The sequence below is a fragment of the Camarhynchus parvulus genome, chromosome 10, assembly GCF_901933205.1.
Source record: "Camarhynchus parvulus chromosome 10, STF_HiC, whole genome shotgun sequence".
Taxonomy (NCBI): Eukaryota; Metazoa; Chordata; class Aves; order Passeriformes; family Thraupidae; genus Camarhynchus; species Camarhynchus parvulus.
In genome coordinates, this window is record NC_044580.1 from 10649671 (window position 1) to 10669814 (window position 20144).

General features: G+C 40.9%; 1 protein-coding gene across 2 annotated transcripts in view; it reads left to right on the forward strand.

The window, feature by feature from the left end:
* The window catches only part of PDE8A (phosphodiesterase 8A), a 114711-nt gene extending 100123 nt beyond the window's left edge, over window positions 1-14588 (forward strand). For both annotated transcript variants that reach the window (XM_030955183.1, XM_030955184.1), the window contains exons 16-23: window positions 2075-2123; window positions 2390-2525; window positions 4229-4427; window positions 7167-7384; window positions 8206-8338; window positions 11225-11389; window positions 12279-12408; window positions 13154-14588. In XM_030955183.1, the coding sequence (XP_030811043.1) occupies window positions 2075-2123; window positions 2390-2525; window positions 4229-4427; window positions 7167-7384; window positions 8206-8338; window positions 11225-11389; window positions 12279-12408; window positions 13154-13260 (1137 nt within the window). In that variant the 3' untranslated portion in view covers window positions 13261-14588. The remainder of the gene's footprint in view (window positions 1-2074; window positions 2124-2389; window positions 2526-4228; window positions 4428-7166; window positions 7385-8205; window positions 8339-11224; window positions 11390-12278; window positions 12409-13153) is intronic.
* The last annotated feature ends 5556 nt before the right edge of the window (window positions 14589-20144 follow it).

A 20144-nucleotide genomic window follows, 5' to 3' on the forward strand; every position in this document is an offset into this window, starting at 1 on the left:
AGATGGGAGAAGAAGAAAGAAAGAGAACCAGATATTTTTTAAAATTTGTTAATGAGGATAAGGATGACATGGCTTTGGGGGGCTTTTCAGTCTATCAAAAGAATGCTTTCAAAAGAATGCAAAATATATATTTTTGTTGCTGTTTCTTGGATTATTTTTGTACCTGTAGCATAGTATCCAAAGTTGAATAAAGGGCACATAGTGAAGCAAGAACTGAACCCAAACCTTCAGAGCCTGGAGTCTGACCCTCCTGATGGTTACAGATGAGTTTAGATGAATGTTACCTGTGCCCTAAGGATATGTGCTCTCATCAGTCTGTAAGGTTGCATGTGAAAGGCTACATCAGGACAAAAATTTACAGTGTGTTGGATGCAAAAAGGCTCACAAAATGTGAGCTTTTCAGAGATGTCGCTGGGCTATTATAATTTCATATTGGAACTATCAGGACACCTTTGCAGTGTCTATCTTCAAATAGTTTATGTGTATTTTTACCTTTAAAAATACCACAGCAAATACCTAATCAGGAGAAATGTGGGAGACTCCAAGAATTCCAGGAGAAGACCTGAATGGTTCATACTGGGTTGTATTTACTGAGTAGACAAAATTTATTGTTACCTTAACTACAAAAATATAGGAAGAATATTGATACATATAATCATTAGTCTTGAAGTGAATCTTTTCTCCTGCTGAATACATAAGAGTCCATAAACTCAACTGGTTTCTTCTTTTTGTGGATTGTTGTATTTGGTCCATGAACATGAAGATAACAATATTGCAAAATATAAAATCTTTACTAAAAATAAACCCAAGGCTTTTTTATGGAGCAATAAGAAAAGCTGAGAAAATTAATTTCAGAGCATATGGCATGGTATGAGTTTTAAAGTTATTGGAGAGAAACATTTTTCCATCAAAGCGTCTGCTGAAAACAGAATTATATTGTTCCATTTGCATTCAGAAGTTACATCTGAGAAGGAAACAAGTAATATGTTATTGGATTTGAACTCTCAAGCAGGAAGGGCATTTGGAGTTTAAAGATAGATTTACCAGATACAATTACACCTGCTATTTCAACTCTTAAAAACTAATCTTTGATTCTAAATGATAGGCAGGATCTGGTGACCTAAATATTTGTGTCATAGCAGTTCTATTGAACAGCCACTGTTCCCTTTCCTTTTAAATCACAAAACTCCAGACTCACATACAAATGTGAAAATAAGACTTAGATATAACAGCTCTTTTAAGAGTGGATATTCCATGTCAAATACAGGATCCACATTTACTTCAGCTATAATTGGTGTGAATAACATTTTTAATAAGGTGCATTCAGAATTTTTTTTTTAAACACTGTTTTTTTACATCATGGGCTAAACATGAGCCAACAGCTGTAACCTCAAAAGAGCAAGCAGGATTTGGGCCACAGCATTTAGAATTACAAAACAAAAAGTAAATATTAAATACATAATTCTGTTAGTTTTAATCCATCATCTCAGTGTTCACATCTAGGCACCATGCCAGAATTAAGCCTAGGAGGCACTGAACTGAAGAATAAACAAGTTCACATTCTGTGTGAAAGGAAGCCTCAGAGTAATTTGTTCCTGAGATTCTCATGAGATTCTTATGCTGCTGAGGTGACTGGATGTGCCAATCCCAGGGCAGGGGAGCAGGGGAATGTCTCCATCCACTCCCTCCCACCGCCCACCTTTGCTCCTTGCTGGCAGTGTGTGGACACGCCGTGTCTGCTCTGAGGCACAGACCCACAGCTGGTGTGCACATTGGCCAGGCAAAGACAGATGTGAGGCTGCAATTCCAGACCTCCATCTGCTCCTGAGAAACCTGAGTTTTTACCTGCCTGAGTCCATATTGTATCCCCTAGCCTGCAGTTCCTCATCTGTTACGAGCTCTGTGTAAACCAGGTGAATCTGAGCAGCACAAACAAATAAGGGAGAGGCAGCTCTGATGACTGTGACAGGCTCCAGTCAGACTTCTCTGAAGTTGTTTGCTACTACTTGGTGTCATCACCTCCTAGACCTATTGTTCAATACCCTCCATTTAACTTGCAACTTTCATTTAACAGGATGGTTTACGAAGATTATCAGGGAACGAATACATATTGTCAGCAAAACGTAAGTTTTAATTTGGCAGCTAATTTAATTTGACATGCTACAGAAATTTAAGAAACAGGGGAAATGTGATTAGGTGTCCTTTTTAATGAGCTTTTTTTTGGGGGGGGGGCTGTTTATCTGTAAGCATTTTTCTGCAGCATTACTGAGCCTGGTGTTACTACAGAAGAGAAAGCATGGTCATTCTGTAAAATTGTATCTCACTATTAAATATACTACTTAATATACTGTTAATAAATACATATAGTAATAACTGTATTCCTCAAAAGAAACTCATCAGGTTGCTGGCAGTCTGAGCTCTCCAATCTCCCTCAATGACATACCCCCACGGATAACAGAGGCAATGGAAAATGAGGAACAGTGGGATTTTGATATCTTTGAACTTGAGGCTGCCACCCATAAAAGGTCAGTAAATGCAAGAGCGCATAAAATGCATTTGCTGAAAATTGACTTAAATGTCATCCTCTAATCAGATCTTTAAGTTTTCTGCCTGTGCTTTTACAACTGAATTAATTTTATTTTCAATGTCAGATGTTTGAAATTTTCTCATTGTCATTTCTAGTTGTGTATGCATCTTAAATAGCTTCTGTTTCATCATGCACTATTTCCTTCAAATTCGCCAGCAGATATAAGTGAAGATTATATATCTTTGGTATGGTATAATGACAATACAGCATAATTCTTAAAACCTTCCTTTATTCGGGAATAGAAAAGTTATACAAATCAAATTATTTTCTTGTGGGGATTCAAATTCCTTTTATGGCAAACTACACACAGAATCAACATGCTGGTCTTGATTTGATCAGTTAATAGAGATCAAGTTTTATTTTCTTTCCATTTGATTGGGAGGGTTTTATTCCTGAACAGTTCCAATACAGCTTTTCAGTAGAATTCCCATTACCTTTCTCTGGGATTAGAGGAAGGTCTTTATTCTAAAATCTTGGCAGGTTACATTTTACATATAAGCTTAACTGAAGAACATTTACTGATAAAAAGCAGGGCATACCAATTTCCATCACAGAAGTTTTCAAAAGCAGATCAGCAGCTTTGATAGACTACTTCATTAGTAGCAAAGGCTCCCCCTAAGACTGTAAATTGTTCTTTCTGTTTAAATCCTTGGTTTTATTTTCTCATGCTTATAAAAAGTTCCCCTTTTGGGTCTAGTTTCATGTATCATGCTTTGTCTTAGGTAAAAGCTTTTGTGAGACACCAATTTCGAGGCCAGATCCTGCAATTAGTTGACTATCTTAAACATTTTGTCAAAATCCCAGATCTGTAAGAGCTTTGAAAGTTATTCAAAACCAAAGTCTAAGAAAGATGTCAGGCACTTAGTTAACAAATATGCACTTCATTATTAGACTGTGGTTTTATGAGCCAAAAAGGTGCAAAACTCCCTAGGGTTTTATTCTTCTTTAAAATGATTTTATTTTAAATTAAGGTATTTACATCCACTTGCTTTAGGTTTTCTTTCTTTGCTGCATTTTGATTCCTAATGAAGTAATAGAGATAAGGAATTTAAAAGAAAGCTGTAAAAATACAGTCAGTCTGTGTGATTTACAACATTTAATGGGTACATTACAGTAAATTAATTATCCCAGCCAGCATGCATGAGATCACCAGGTAGGTTTCTCTGTTCTTACTGATCTGGAGAGACCACAGAGGAACAAAGGAGGTACTTTGTTGCCTGTACTCTTATTAAAGGCAGTATAATTATGATTGCTTCGTACTGTGTTTAAATGACAGCAGTTCATTTGTTAAGATAAGTGATTTTCAATGATTCACAAGTATGAATATATTACTAGTATTGCCTTAAGTCCAAGCAGACATATTGTAATAAAGCCAGGATAATTAATTGAATTTTAGTGCATTACAGTTCCCTGACAGAGAAACCTGGAGACACCTTTGTCTGACACTGGGGGGGATTAAGGGGGATTTGACTTTATGTATGTCACAATTCCAGTATATGACACAGTAATTCTCTAACAAGTCCTTACACATCATTACATATGTCATTAGCTAAAAATGCTGTGTAGATTCACACTGTTTATGCTATATAATATTCTTTCAGCTGCATTCATTTTAAAACTTTCTGTTTATTTTTTCCACAGGCCTTTGGTTTATCTGGGTCTCAAAATATTTGCTCGCTTTGGAATCTGTGAATTCCTAAACTGTTCAGAATCCACTCTGAGGTCATGGTTACAAGTCATTGAGGCTAACTACCATTCCTCCAACTCCTACCATAATTCTACTCATTCAGCAGATGTACTACATGCTACTGCTTACTTCTTGTCTAAAGAGAGAGTAAAGGTGAGTCCACATCTATGTGAAACAATGCAGGTGGGAAATACAGGTGCAATCAAAGAAGGATCTCTCAGAAACAGATTCAAAAGCCAAATATCTGCCCAGTGCCAACCAGTTTGGTAACTCTGAGGTCAAAGAACTGGGGTGCTTTACATGAATTCTAGGATCTCTCTTACAGTATATGTAGAAGGATGGATACTAATATTACAGAATTGAACAATTCTTGATGGGAGAATAAGAAAACCTTATTTTCAAGTAGAACTTCTTCATATGGTTAAACCATCTCAGATAGGTAAGCTAATAACATAATTATTTTTGTGATGGCACATGCCAAATACAGATTTAACGTGGTAAATTACCATCTCTTATGTCTTGTGATGATCATTTTGCCAAAGATTCCCAAGACAATATAGGCCGTAAGTAGGCTGTATCACCCACTAGAGAACATGCCCTGAGGCTCATAGAGACTGCATTGGAGGACAGTATTGAAAAAAATTACTTGTCACTACCATAGCACCCACTGGGGTATTAGAACCATGAAAACCAGAATAAATCAGCGTGACTTTTGCTCTCACATGCCCAGACTGGAGAAGGGGAATAAAGCAGTGCCTGGTGTGTGTGCAGTAGAGTGGTGGGACATATATTTCTGAGTCACAGTCTTGGGTAGAAGTTCTGAACTGGCCTGCCTAAGGATAGCACCAATGATGGGCACCTGGCTGAGAAATTTGTGACTGTAAACAAGCTTCTGACAGCTCATTAAACTGTAGTAATTCCGTTAACTTGGAGCTGCAGCTCATTAGTGTGCTCTCCAGGGGCTGATTTACAAATACTGTATGCCAAGAGGGGATAGAACATCACTGGATTTTTTCAGCCCCTGATTTGCCAGAGGTTTAAGCTGGTCTTCCCAAGAATATCTATGAAAAACAGACAAGATCTGGATCCATTTCAATGCCACAGAAGCATGACTGCCTCCTCTTTTTCCAGAATGTTATTTCCATTCCTCTGTAGGCATAAGAAGAGAAAAAAATGTTGCAGCAACAGAAGGAGCAGAATCAAAGTTCAGAATTCTCTCTTCATCTTTTCAAAGTTACAGCCCAGCTGCTTGAGTGTTGCACAGAGTTCAACTTAATCTAAACACAGAAAGCCCAATTCTGCCACTGAAATTCATGCTGAGAATATTTTTTTGGTAACTTGAACTCAGTTCAACTTGCCTAGGAAGATTTTCTGGCTCCAAAATTGAAGCCATATTCTCAGAACCGTTTTCACTTCTGTGCCATGGGAGTTAAGATAATGAAGTTAGAATCCTTGGCTTGGCGTTGGGTGTAAAAGTGCTGTAAATCCCTGTGAAATAAGTCAGGTAGACTGCTGTAGTCCTCCAGGTCAGGTATTCTCATGTTTCTGGCCATTTCCCATCTGCACAGGTCTTTCTCAGCCGGACTGAATGCTGCTCAGTGTGTCCCTCTGAGGAAATCCCTCTCTCAAATCCCTCTCTCCAAACTGCATACCACAAAAATAGAATACCACCAGCAGCAGCTGAAAGAAAGAAGGAAGAAGTTTACACACAGCAGAGAGTATTTCAGACAATGCTAACTATGAACTGGAGCAGAAAGAATTATTTGCCTACTCTTGTTCTCCATGAGACTCTCTTGACAGTCCTCAATGAATAATTTCCCTGCTCCTGCAAAGTCGGGTCATTGCATAATTTCAGGAAATGTGAAGAAGGGCAGGGTTTGTCTTTTCACCTACCAAGTGTAACTATTCTGAATGGTAGTAGTGGGCCCACAGAGAATTTGGACCTCAAATTAAAGCAAATTGGAATGAAAATTGTCTGGCCTGCTCCCAGATTCAAATGGGAATATTTCTGCTCTTGTGTCTCTTTCATATTATTAAAATTTTTAATATAATTGTTTTGTATCTGTGATCTTTCACAAATGCCAGTATAAACACAGCACAAAGGCTGGTTTCCAAATGTATATAAAATATTTCTGAGATGCTTCGTTCTTGTTCTCCTTTATGCTATTAATAAAGTATTAGCACTTCAGTGTAAAATCTTAAGAGTCAAATAGGTTTGTATTTCATGACAGGGTAGATAAAAATAGACATAAAGTAATGCCCATTGCAAGTAGACATAAAGCTTGGAGTAGCTGCATGCTACCAGAATCAGAATATGACACAGAAAGTACAGAACATGTGTCATGTAATTTATCCATGGATACAAAACATTGAATATTCTCCATAGAATATGCATTAGCTGTAACCCAGGACAGCGTTATTAAAGAACTGGATGTATGGATAACATTCCTTTCAAATTGTAAACCTCACCAGCACGTAAGTGGAACATGATTAGAACACATTAAATTGCCAAAGGAAATTAAGGAGTGCTAATAGAATCATTTTTAGCAGTATTGTTCTTTTTTCCAAGCCAAATACCTTAACTCCAAGTGAAGGTGGTTTCAGTGTTGCTAGAAAACACAAACTAATTTATTACTTTACATTTGTTTAATTTGATGTGCTGAGACAAAGGTGTGGTTAAGGCAAAATTTAAAAGGTACAAAATGACCAAAAAAGTCACGCAATGTTCAGTGAAGCTTATAATGAATTTTCCATTGCTCTCTGTAGAACATCTGACCCTTGCTGATCTCCAGAGTTTTGGCTTTTATTCTTCAGTGACTTGGCTTAATCTTATGGACAGAATAGGGTTTCTAATGAGTCTGCCAGGAAAACTAAGCACCCTTCTATTTTCAGCAAACTCTGGATCCAATTGACGAGGTTGCCGCGCTCATTGCTGCCACAGTGCACGATGTGGATCACCCAGGAAGGACAAATTCCTTCCTGTGCAATGCTGGCAGTGAGCTCGCCATTCTCTACAACGACACAGCCGTGCTGGAGAGCCACCATGCTGCCCTGGCTTTCCAGCTCACCACCCGGGATGGCAAGTGCAACATCTTTAAAAACATGGAGAGGTAAGCTTGACCCCCAGGGTCCTTGTCTGGCCACCTACATCTCTCACTTCCTTCTGTGTACCAAAAGGCAAACAAGCATCCTAGAGGAGGGCAGTGCCTGGTGGATAACTGTCCATGGCCCTTGTGAAATTTGCTTCCGAAATAGTAGAACGCTTCTGTCTCTCCTGCAAAGACTTCTGAGTAATTCCCCACTGTCACTTTCTCCTGTCCATAAAAAGGCAGACCCTATCTAAGGAATTTAGTGTAAATCTTAATGTGAGCAAGTCTAGAAGAGTTGTTTTGTGTCGCTGAATGTAGAGAACAAGCTATGGCTGGGTGGGTAGAGAACAACGAGAGAGAGAGCCACAGAGCAGTGTGAAGGATAATGAAGGACCTGTTGCTCTTGCAATGCCTCAGAGAAGCATTCAGGGCAAGGATGTGACCATTGCCTTGGTTCTCTCAAGATACAACAGAAAAATATTGCTGAAAATTTGCCTGGAGAGTGAGCCACAGCTGGGTGTCTGTGCTAAAAGCCTTGGGAACATGCAGGTGTGGCATGTCCCTGCAGCCTCCTAAGCAGCTGGTGCCTCTGCTTCTGCCCAGCTCTGGAACTGTTGCTTCTAGAGATCCAGTCATGCCTGGAGTACATATGTCCCTACACAACACCAAAGGTACTCCTACATCTAACAGAGACACAGCTGCCCCAGCCTTTATTGCTGTTCTTTGTTCCCCTAGCACCTCTCTGAAACAGGAATGATCTGTTGCAATTTTGTTAGACTTGTTTTAGCAACCAGCCCTTTGTGACCCAGCCAGCATTCTTAATTGTTTCCTTCTTTAAACAGGAATGAGTATCGAACCCTTCGCCAAGTCATTATTGACATGGTCTTAGCAACAGAAATGACAAAGCACTTTGAGCATGTCAACAAGTTTGTCAACAGCATTAATAAACCCTTGGCAGCACTAGAAGAAAATGGGGTAAGCAACACTGCAAGTCCTCCTTAAAATGCCTAGGCAGGGACTGGGAACCCTTGGCAGTGGGAAATTCCCACATGGTGTTCTGAGAAAGTTTATCAGAAATGTGGAGAAAGAGAGGCTGGAGATTTATCTTTCACCTCTGGGATTGAATCCCTTTCTGCTTAACATGGTTGTCACTCACTTTGCGGGTGAGTGGGGCTCACTTGGATCCTATTAATATCACAGTGCTGTGATGTCGTGCTTGGAACCAGGACCCTGGGCTGTATGTTTTCACGGAAAAATGCCATTTTGATTAACCCAGTCACTCCCATGGAAGAAGTGGCAAGACTGGGCATTGTTGTTGGCCGTTTCTGCAAAGGAGGCAAGGTTTGATTCAAAGTAGAGGCTGAATTACATCCCTCCCAAGGGGAGATGCTGGGGGTGCAGCATAAGGGCAGGTCTGTGGGCTGGCATGTTTTGCATTCTCTGGCAATAAGGGCCCTCAGCCTCCAGTGCTGCCTGGCAGCATTCATGGGGTTTCTGTCTGCTTTCTTTTTTAATCTTTAAAATAGATGATGGTGACATTATGTATCATATAATCAATAGCCATCTGGAACCCCATGGACATAAAGAAATTGCCTGTTAAGAACTCTTTCTGAAAAACCACACCAGTTTCAATAACAGCTTCAACCAGCAGTTTTGTTGCCAGTAAGAGCAGTGTATAATTTTGTTGGAATGATTTTTGCAAAGAGAAGACTTGCAGAAATGGTTATGATAAAACTTGCATTGGTGGCAACGTCATGGAGGAGCTGTAATGGTTTTCTGTATTTTCTTACCATGTTTTTTAGAAAGCCACATTTATGACTGTTGTTTGAGCAGCAGCATCCATGCAAAGAGCAAAACTCCTCTTCTTGCCTATTCAGGGAGCTGAACAGCTGCTGAAGAACAGGGCTTGGACCTGTACAGTCAGAGAGTAAAAACACAAACAGGGGCATAGAAAAATGAAACAAAAGTTTAGTTCTACCCTTAAGCCCCAGAGACTGCAGGGAAATTATCTGCCCCACAAGGCATTTGTGATTCACAGCAAATTGTAGCCAAGGATGGGAAGGAAGACAAAGAATATATAATTTCTATTGAAAACAAGAAGCAAAATGTTTCCCTTCTTTCAGCTGGGAGTTTGTTTGGCAAGTTCCTATTAAAAGGCCTGTAATGTGTGAGTGGGTAAAGCAAATTATTTATTGTGCCGAGCAGAACAACACTGTCAGCCCCTCTTTCAAGTCTGCTGTCCCTCTGGCTGCAGCAGCAGTGTGTGTTTTCTGGCCTGCTTTCCAGTCATGGTGGTGACTCAGTGGAGTGTTTGCAGGCTGAGCTGCCAACTGCCTGTTACAAATGGGACAGTTCCACTTCTTTTATTTATTTATTTATTTATTATTTTTATACAAATTTGTTCAAAGAGCCATGCTGAGAAGCTTCTCTGTTTGTTTCCTTTCTGCTTTTGTTTCATAAACTGAAAAAAATCCTTTCCAGCTCCAGCATCCTCTATCCTCCCATTTCCCCTCATGATGTCACCTAAGCTATTACAGGAAGCCAACATCTGACATGCAGAGACACCTCTGCACTCGGAGCAGGATGCTGGACTAAGCACAGTTTTTTTATTCCCAAGACATCTGCATCCAGCAAGTAGAACTGTGCCTTTGGTTTGAACAGATCTCAGAGGTGAACATCCTTTCTTGATCCCTGGTGGTTTATCTACTAGGATATTCTCTACTATCTGTAACTGAACAATCTCTAATTTTCCATACCTAGTTTCCATATTTGTGTTTCTGGAGCTTCCATCACTTTATGTTGGCTTTCTCATATATAATTTTTCCATGCATTTGGAGGTGCATACATCTCACCTTGTTTCTTCTGTTTTCCCTTCTACATACTTAGAAATGAGAGGAAAGAATTGGTTTAGGCATCTCATTTTGGTGAGACCTGTGGAGCTGGTATTTCTGAGCCATTTCTGTACTATCAATTTTTTTTTTAATTACTGTCAGTTTCTTCCTTTAGGAATAACTTTCTTCCCCACAAGAATTTTCTTCTGAAAAATGTCATGGTTATTCTGACCTAATAAAAGGTCAGAATGTTTCTGCTGCTTTGTATCTCCCTCTTTGTACAAAACACTGCAGGAACTGGTAGCACATTATTATTATCATTACTATTTGTCTTCTTCCTTGCTCTGACTGTGGAGCAAGACCTTGTTAGGTGCCAAAAAAGTCTTGTATGTTCCTTGCTTCATAGAGTTCCTATTCTGAGTGGACAGCAGTGTAAACTTTTGTACCTATCCATCCTTAAAGAGTCCAGCACAAGGGACGGGAATGAGGAACATGCCTGGGAGGTAATGGGGGATCTGACTCTGAATAGTAGCAGTGCTGTCAGAATGATTGATACACTGATGGGGTTTGTGTGCCAAGGGTGACTCTGCATCTCTGGTCAGTCTCCCTTTTCAAACCAACTATTCCACTCTTCATGTGCAAGTCCATTAATCCTTGGGTTTCAGCAGAGAGTTACTTTTTTCTGCCTACATGGTTCCTCATCACTTTATGTGTAGGGATGAATTGATCCTCTCCACACTTTTGAGAAGGCAGATAAGGAATAGAGGGATTACACGACTTGCCCAAAGATGCCAAAGAGATCTGTCACAAAGCCAGTGAGTGAATCCAGAAACTGGAGATCCGTGCTTGCTCAGAGCTGTGGCTAACTTTGATAATCCACCTATAAATTCAGTTAGACATCAAATCTGGTAGCCACTAACAGAACTGATCCCTGTAGGATGTGCTGAAAGCATCCCCAAAGCACAAAAGCTTTTGCGGTAGTGCATGGAGACCTTGCTAATGGATTGTTTTTTATTCTTAAATGTTACAGAATAATGGTGATGGAGAGTCAATCAAAACTGTTCTCAGGTCTCCTGAAAACCGTATCCTTATCAAACGCATGTTGATAAAGTGTGCTGACATTTCCAACCCGTGCAGACCCAGAGAACAGTGCATAGAATGGGCTGGACGCATCTCTGAGGAGTACTTTGCACAGGTAAGGCAGGTAAAACAGGCTGCTGGAGCTGCAGGTGAGCACCTCTGTAAAAGGCAGGGTGTCACAGAATGTCTCAGGCTGCATTATGTAATCTGAGAAATAATAACCTTTTTATTTTAAATGATGGGTATTACTCATGCTGGTACACAACTAGATGCCTTCAGAGAGATGAAAGTTGACAATTTCTATTGTGCAATTTCTGAAAAATCTAAGCTTTCAAGTTGTTCGGTTTGGAACTGAGCTTTTTGAGCCTTGTCTGCAAATGCACTCCCATAAGACAGAGCAAGGATGTCTTCTGTACCCACATGCTGGCTTTGCCTCTGGAATAGGATCATCAGGTTCTAGTGTTTGGATGGGAGCAGCACTCACTCCAAGAAATGCTGTAAGCCCTTAGCACACTGTGCTGAGGAAAGGTTTTAGGAAAATGTGGAAAAGGAGAGGGCAGTCATCATTATAGATTATATACCAAACACTGCAGTTGGAACTTGGCACCTCAAGGAAGGGGCATGGGAATACAAAAGGTACTTTGCCATATCTGAGGGGGACAGATCACTGCTTCCATCAGAGACTGACAATGGTTGAGCAGCTCTTAGGTCCAAAGCAGTCATACCTTGGTAATGTGCCAAGTTACTTAGGATCAGCTTGTGTGCAGATACAGAAGGTAAACATAACTCTTTGTGGGAAACACTGGAAGGCACTATTTGTCTGCTGTTTTGCTGAAACTGAACAACTAGCTGCTTGAGATTAAGTTGCTTCTGCTTCAGATTCATTCAGGTTCCTCCTTTGATTTAGCAGACGCATGCTCTAGTCAGTGCCAAACAATCTGCTGCTAAAAGAAGCCCATTAACAGAATGTGTCTTAGATGAATAATCACTAATGTTTTTTGCAGACTGATGAAGAAAGGAGGCAAGGTTTACCTGTTGTGATGCCAGTTTTTGACAGAAATACTTGCAGCATCCCCAAATCCCAATTATCATTCATTGATTACTTCATTATTGATATGTTTGATGCCTGGGATGGTAAGCAAAACTCTGCTGTTTCCTGATGTGAACAATTTGTGAACATTTGAAGCTGCTGTGATACAAAATTTCTTTTTTATGGCTCCTAAATAAAGGGAGAGAAAAGGGAAGATTCCTGCAGTTCAAGTAAAATTAATAACGTCATTATTGCTTATAAGTATGGCTACAAGCAGTTCTCATGGCTTGCCTATAATATACTAGATTCAGGCAATCTTTAACTTCTTAAACTTGCTTCTCTGTAAACAGAGAACAGAACACATGCTCTTTGAGAGCTCTTTGAGCACAGTCATTTTGACCATGTTAATATTGGTTATTCTTCAAGGCAAATTTCTGCTGTCTGGAAACTGCTTGGGGGAGCAGCTGTTTCCTTCCAAGTGCTGCCTCCATGGTAAAAGTGGTCAGAAATGTGACTCTCCTGAATGCCAGATCATGACATGTGACTGAGGTTTGATGGGGCAGGATAATTACAACCATAATTAGCTATGCCCCTCCTGGAAAACTGTGTTCCTTTGCTGGGACTCACAATACCAGTATTAAGTAGATTTACAGAACAGTTCTCAGTGGCCCCAGTGCTACACGAGTGCTGAAAGCTTTACAGCCAAAACTATTTCAAGCCTCAGTATGACAGATTTAAGCTTTTCTACTTAACACAGTTGCCCAGACATTTCAAGTGATACTTAAGCAGACAGAATCTGTGACTGTTTCAGTTCTGCAAGCTCAATACTTTCTGCCTTTCCTTCCCTAGCATTTGCCGACCTGCCAAATCTGATGGAGCATCTGAATAATAACATTAAATACTGGAAAGGACTGGATGGAAGGAACCTGCGAGTCCTCCGACCACCACCAGAATAGCAGTTAGACCATGGTGTGTCATTCACTAGCCAGATGCATATTTATTCAAGCTCACTTTTATCTATGTGAATTCAGATTTGTTTTGGTCTCTTCAGTATTACAGTAAAGCTAGCCCATGCACTTGGGGAACTTTCACATTGAAGAGAACACGAGGTCAGCAGTTGACTTCCACAAAGTCCCATGTGTGGACTCGGATGAAATAAGCCCACCAAGTGGAATTACACTGGATTGCTGCAGTGCTTGTACTGAAGAGGGTTTATTACAAACATACTTCTGTGATATCTTCATACCAGCACGTGAAGCTGGAAGACCTTGAAGAGAATCCTCATAAAAAGGACATTCACTAGAAGTTTATCTATTAATAGAGACTCACAGCTTTTATGAGAAAGCTACATGCTTTTATAAGCACTTCAGACAGTTATGTAGAACAATCAGACATTTAAAATGCAACTGTCTATGAAAGAATTTTTTGATCTATGAAAAATAGATGTACTGTATTTTTTCACATCACAGAAGGTGCAATCATTCACTTCTGAGCACTACTGAAAGTGAGTTCTCCTTAAGAAATTTAGTAGCAAATGTAAAAAATAACACAAGAATTTTTGAGGTTGATCGTTAGCATCTATGATTAAAATGTTATGTTTTATTTATTTTGTTAGATGTTCAATATTTTCTATGAATTTATAAATACTTAAAAGCCAAAGCCAACTTTAGATGCATTATAAATTTACATGATTCATACTCATTAATATACATTTAATTGATGTACAGACCTTTTATTTTCATAATGCAAATACAAAATACTATACAATGATACATTTTTATTGCACTGTAAGGATAGAGGTGTATGTTTAAATATTGTCTGATTTATGTTAATTAAAATAAGTTTTATTAAAAAGGTCTCACTTGAGAATAGTAGAATAAACAAGAACTGTATACTGTCTGAGCACCAGAACTGCAGTAGTTCTCCCACAAACCATTGAGGACCACCTGGTCTTCTCTTGGCTACAAAAATAATATTGTGTTGGAACTCTTTGTTTTCTCCCATGACATTTTATGACTGAACTCCCTGTTAAAGTCTGCCTTATTTTATATAGTATTTCTACAAAGCATTCCACAGCGTATATGAAGAGGTGATACTAAGCATCTAATGAATTTCAACATTTTATAGCCAATGTATTTTCCTCTGCTGAAAAAGAAAAAGAACATAAAGCCACCAACACAAACCTTCAGCTCAAGAAGTTTGTAAAGGCTCTGTACCTTCACAATTTGAATGAAACTTCATAGCAACTACCAGAAAATAATAAAATGTATATTTTAAGAAGTGTCAAGTCCTACCCATTTAATTTGAAATGTATATGCACTTTGTAGTTTGCAGACTTACAAACACATGAGATTCTTTCAAAAAACAGATACTTTTTGTCTGGGGAAGGGAAAAGTTGAGGGGGTTGAATGGCATAAGGGTGATGAAAGGTGTAGCTGGCAAGCCCCTGTGTTTGTGGCCTGCCCTTGGCAAACACCAGACCCTTGTGTACCCTTGGACAAGTCTCTTTGCAGCTCCATGCAGTGCCACGCTGTGTTCCACTGGAGGACTCAAGGAGTATCCTGTCAGCCTTCCCAGTCAACAGTGCATCCCAAGGCACTGAAAGGGCTGCTGACTGTCATTCCTGCAGAGGAATTGACTTTAGAGACATTTTGAACCATTCCTGAAGAAGCAGAAGCTGGGGAGAGGTGGATGATGGAGCAGTTCAGGGACTGCAGTAGCAGCCTTAAGGTAAGAAAGGAAGAGGTGACCTCTCCAGGTGTTACCTGCTTCTGTTTCTCCTTTCTCTCCAAGCCAGTGAGACTGATGGGCTATCACCATTTGTTCCTGTTAGTGTCATGCCTTTTGGCCCTTGTGTGGTCTCTTTACCTACTCAGAATTCAGTTATATGCTGTTGGGGCAGGGAATTCCCTTTCATAATTCCATGTAGTTCATTGTTGTGTGCATGTTGCCTAAGCCAGGGGGCTCAGATCCTGTGAGGGGTGCCCAGACTGTGCCACTGCCTCACTGACAGTAGTAGGACAGAAGCTTCTCTGGTCAGTCTTCCAGAGGTTCTACAAACAAAGCTGAAGGAGCAAATATGAAGGCTCCATTAAACAAGTATCCTGTTTTCACAGCGAATTTGCAAGGAGAGGGAGAGTCGGCTGACAGCTTCCCTGGCAATGTCACATTGTATCTCCCTACGCTGCATCTCTTGTAACCAGCTGTAATGTGCTACCTGGTGTTAATCTCTTCTGTTCCTTGCAGGATCCTGTGTCTCCATTGGAGGAAAACTGCATCACACCATCAGTGTCTCCTCTGCTTATCTGCTGCAATGAGGATGGGAGAGGAAGTGTGGGCATGAGCATGTGGGCCCAGAGACTTGTCTGCAGGTAAAATCATGGAATCATTTAGAGTGGGAAAGACCTTTAAGATAATGGAGTCCAGCTGTTCCTCCAGCACTGCCAAATCCACCACTAAACCATGTCCCAAGTGCCACATCTACACATTGTTTTAAATCCCTTCAGGGATGGTGACTCCACCACTGCCCTGGACAGCCTGTTCTCCAGTGCTTGACAATCCTTGAAATAATAAAAAAACCAAAATCCTAATATCCAATCTAAACTTCCCCTGGTGCAACTGGGCCATTTCCTCTTGTCCTATCACTTGTTTCTTGGGAGGAGAGACTGATCCCCACTTGGCTACATTTGCAAACTGACTGAGGGCACACTTGATCCCCTCATCCAGATCCTCAATAAGGATATTAGACTGCCCAGAAAAAATATTACTTCATAAGCATAGTTAATATTCTGGGTTATATTAATATATGGTAAAAAGCAGTTAATTTCATCTGCTATAAAAATGCCTGATGCATCATCACTGAAAAGATGTGATCAATATGATTAATTCCCTGAAATTCACACTGCATCTTTATTTCCATTACTTGGACTGTAGAACTGTGCTAATTAACCCTCTCTGTAAGCCAGATTTATGTTCCATATTGGTGTACAATAATTTCACTTGACATAAAATACTGATTTTAAGCCACTGCAGCTTTGTTCACTCTCCTGTCCATCTAAGTTTGCCAAGGACAGATTATAATTAAAATCTGGAACCATGATGCCTGATCTTGACTTTCTTCCCACTGAGCTTCTCTGTCCAAGCCACATCTCTGAAGCTTTCTGTGCACTGTGAGGCTGTGCCTGTTCTGTGGGGATGATTCCAGGCTGCTGCCCATGAGCATGAAGGGCCTTGCTGAGGAGCAGTAATTGCTCTAACCTGATATTCACTGCTGCAGGATGTAGATGTCTTTGGCTCCCATTGCAAATCATTCAGCCATTCCAGATCCCCTTCCTTTATTCTCCAAGATTACACAGCAACATCACATGGCCTGTGCTCTGACCCCTTTCCAGCTTTTTGAACTGTCACTCAGTGATGGAACTTCCTGGGGACAGAAATGGCTTTACTGATGGTCCTTCATCATGGAAGGGAGAACACTGGAATAAACTGAGTGTGATTGAAGTGTTCCCAATTTCAGTTAGGCTGGCAGTCTTATGCAGTGTCTGCACTTTTCATTTGTTCTTGCTTTAATGCTAATACAAGAGTAAATTCCAATGTAGACATGATGAAGGAGAGGTCCTTTATGCACCTCCAGGGCTTTAGTAAAAAGCTTTGTGTTTTAGAACTTAATAAGGTTCAACAATTCAGCATTAAATGACAGAATGAATGGCTCTATTTTCCATGCTGCATATTTTCTATCAGGTAATCCTGCTTCTAAACTTGGGTATCACTGTAGATGCCTCCAAGTGAATCTGAATTATTATGATCTGTAAAAAAAATGTTGTCTTTTCAGCAAATTGTCCTAGATTAATGTCTTTTCCCCTTGTACAAAATTTGGAGTAATGATTGCTTATTCTGACAAAAGGAGAAACCAGGTGGTATGCACAGCTACCTTATCACAAGTCTGAAGATGGTTTCATACTGCAGTTTACCCAATGGCTATGTAAATAATTTAATATATAAATTTTAAATCTCCTGAAATTGAATGAATGCCTTGTTTTTTATTGCAGTGCCTTTTCGTCTGGGTATTTCTGCTTGTCTCAGTAGAGGAATCATTGATAAAACATTTAAGAAAATGTGTCTTGAACATGAAGGAATTAAGCAATGGCAAAGGCATTCCCACATAAAAGAGAAGAAAGGATAATAGATATCTAATAATCACTGGCTGGGTGCTGAGAAACAAACAGTAGTCAGTTGTGCCTTCAGTGAGACCAGAAGGGTTTGAGTCATGACTCTGCAAAGAGTGCTTTGAAATGAAGTCTCAGAGCTATTCACAAGCTTCAAAACAAATAATCTCTCTGCTCATGTGTGACATCATGCCTCCAAGGTGCAGGGGTCCCAGGGGTGCTGTTAAACGATAGCAGGATGGAGTGCAGTTTGTCCTGACATGATGTTTAGATGCAGAAAACAAGCTTTCAAATTGGTGCCATGTTCCAGTGCAGCCCTGTGCTGCTGGTTCAGAACAAAGGGGATGTCCAGGTGTTTCAGCTGTTTTTTGCTGAAGCTTTGGCTCTGTGAGCAAAGAGCTGTGGCTCAACTCCACTGAATGCTTTCTCTTGGTGCCTGCTTTGAATGTTACTTGGGCCAAGTGTCTCATGTTTTCCTTTTTTCCACTTGTTCACCATCTTTAAGACTCTCCTCCATTTCCCATGCAAACCTCAGTGGACTCAGCTCTGCTAACGCTGTGAAGCAATGGCAGTTGCCTCTTTAGCAAGCAAGGCAACTGAGCTAGGAAAGGCCAGGGAACCCAGAGCCACTAAGCAAAGTAGCTTTGAGGCTTCTAAATATCTTTGAAGTCCTGGATCTTCAAGCCCTGCCTGTGTTTTCACAATGTTAGGCTAGGAAACAGTCTTTTGGTCTTCTCATGTTCCACTTTTCCCCTCTCTTCCAGCTTCTCTGCTTCCATTTTTCTTTCATTTGCTAGGAGTCTTTCCTTTAACTTCCACTGGCTGAACGTGTCCCTCAAACACACAGCCATAATGCTGGGACTAAACCCTGCCTTTCAAACTGACTCTTGCTGCTTACTACAGCTTTTACCACAAGAAGATCTTTTTCTTTCTGACTCAAAATGAACTTGGAGAAATATCTTATGATGGCCGAAAGCCTTACATTGGTATGCACAGGCAGAAGGAGAATACAAGCACAGTTAACTGAAATAGCTTGTGAGCACTGCAGTGCTGCTGGGGCAGTGGGAATACGTGTGCAAGGTCTTTGGTACTGTACTCCCACATGCAAAGTGAAGTCAGGAGTGTTCCCAGGCACCTCTGCCTTTGAGGTTATGTTAGCAAGCACAAGCAGCTGGGGACACTTGTTGAAATTTGAATCTGCCTTTTCTCGGTTTGCTTGCTCCCCCCGTCGAGTGGCAAGAGTCATTGCTAGAGCTGAAACTCATCTTAGTTCAGCCATGGTACTTAACAGAAATCACTTCATCCTTTTATTACAGAGGTAGTGAAACAGTGCACCAATGCATACAATTTTCAAAAGGAAGTGAGAAAGGTGATTCCTCTTTTAAACTAAAGGAGGAATTCAGCCAGTGTGTAATTATTCAAGTGAGAAGTTGGTCTTGTCTGTATTTAATATTCCAGAGTGGTATTTGATGTAAATCCTTCCCCAGAGTTCATTACATTAGCTCTTAGCTCAGCCTGAGCATGCTGAGTGCCAAGTTCAGCATGCAGCATGTTTTATCACCAAGGAGAATGACGTCAACCTGGTGATCCTGCAGCTCCCCAGCTTGGGGGAGGAGGTATGGCTTTGTCTTCAGGCTAAAGATAAAATGGAATATGTTTCATAAGATTTTCTTGGTATTTGCGGTGTAAAATATGTGAGGAATATTGCTTTTTACCTCCAGAAAGAACTGTCCCTTTTTGCCTTAAAAAAAACCAAACAAAACCTCAAAATTTAATTTGCTTGTAATATTATTCTACACAGAAAATGAAAATTTTCCTTCACAGATCCCTGAGCTTTACAAGCAGATCCACAAAGCCCTTTCACAGGTGGGTGAAATGGGCTGCAGGGAAGCACAGGGGCTTGTGGGCACCCACACCAGGGCAATCCCTGGCCTAGTCCTGGGGCTGCCTGCCTGCTGTTGAGGGCTCTGGTGAGAATCCCGCCAAAAAATGGGAAGAGAAATGTAGAAAGCAGGTGCTTTCATAAAGGTCTGCCTCTGGTGTTTTTCAGAGATACTGGTCAGAGCTCCTGAGATGGCAGAGCTTCATCCTCCCACCGCACTGTGTGCCAGGCTCGGTGAGACTCGCGGCAGAGCCGAATGCCATCGGAGGGCACAGAGTCACAGTGCTGTCCCCACACTGGGCGGTGCGGCTGTTTCACACTCTGTTACCGGGCAGTGCGGCTGTTTCACATTCTGTCACCGGGCAGTGCCAGCTGTTTCACACTCTGTTACCGGGCAGTGCAGCTGTTTCACACTCTGTTACTGGGCAGTGCCAGCTGTTTCACATTCTGTTACCGGGCAGTGTGGCTGTTTCACACTCTGTTACCGGGCAGTGCGGCTGTTTCACATTCTGTCACCGGGCAGTGCCAGCTGTTTCACACTCTGTTACCGGGCAGTGCGGCTGTTTCACATTCTGTCACCGGGCAGTGCCAGCTGTTTCACACTCTGTTACCGGGCAGTGCCAGCTGTTTCACACTCTGTTACCGGGCAGTGCGGCTGTTTCATACTCTGTTACCGTAAGTAATGCAGACTGCAAGGACACAGCGCAAACGGGAGTGCTCAGGAGTAGGAGAGTTACCCAACCACCCCTCTGGGGCTGCGCTGGGAACAGTGGGTAACATCAGACGTGGCTTT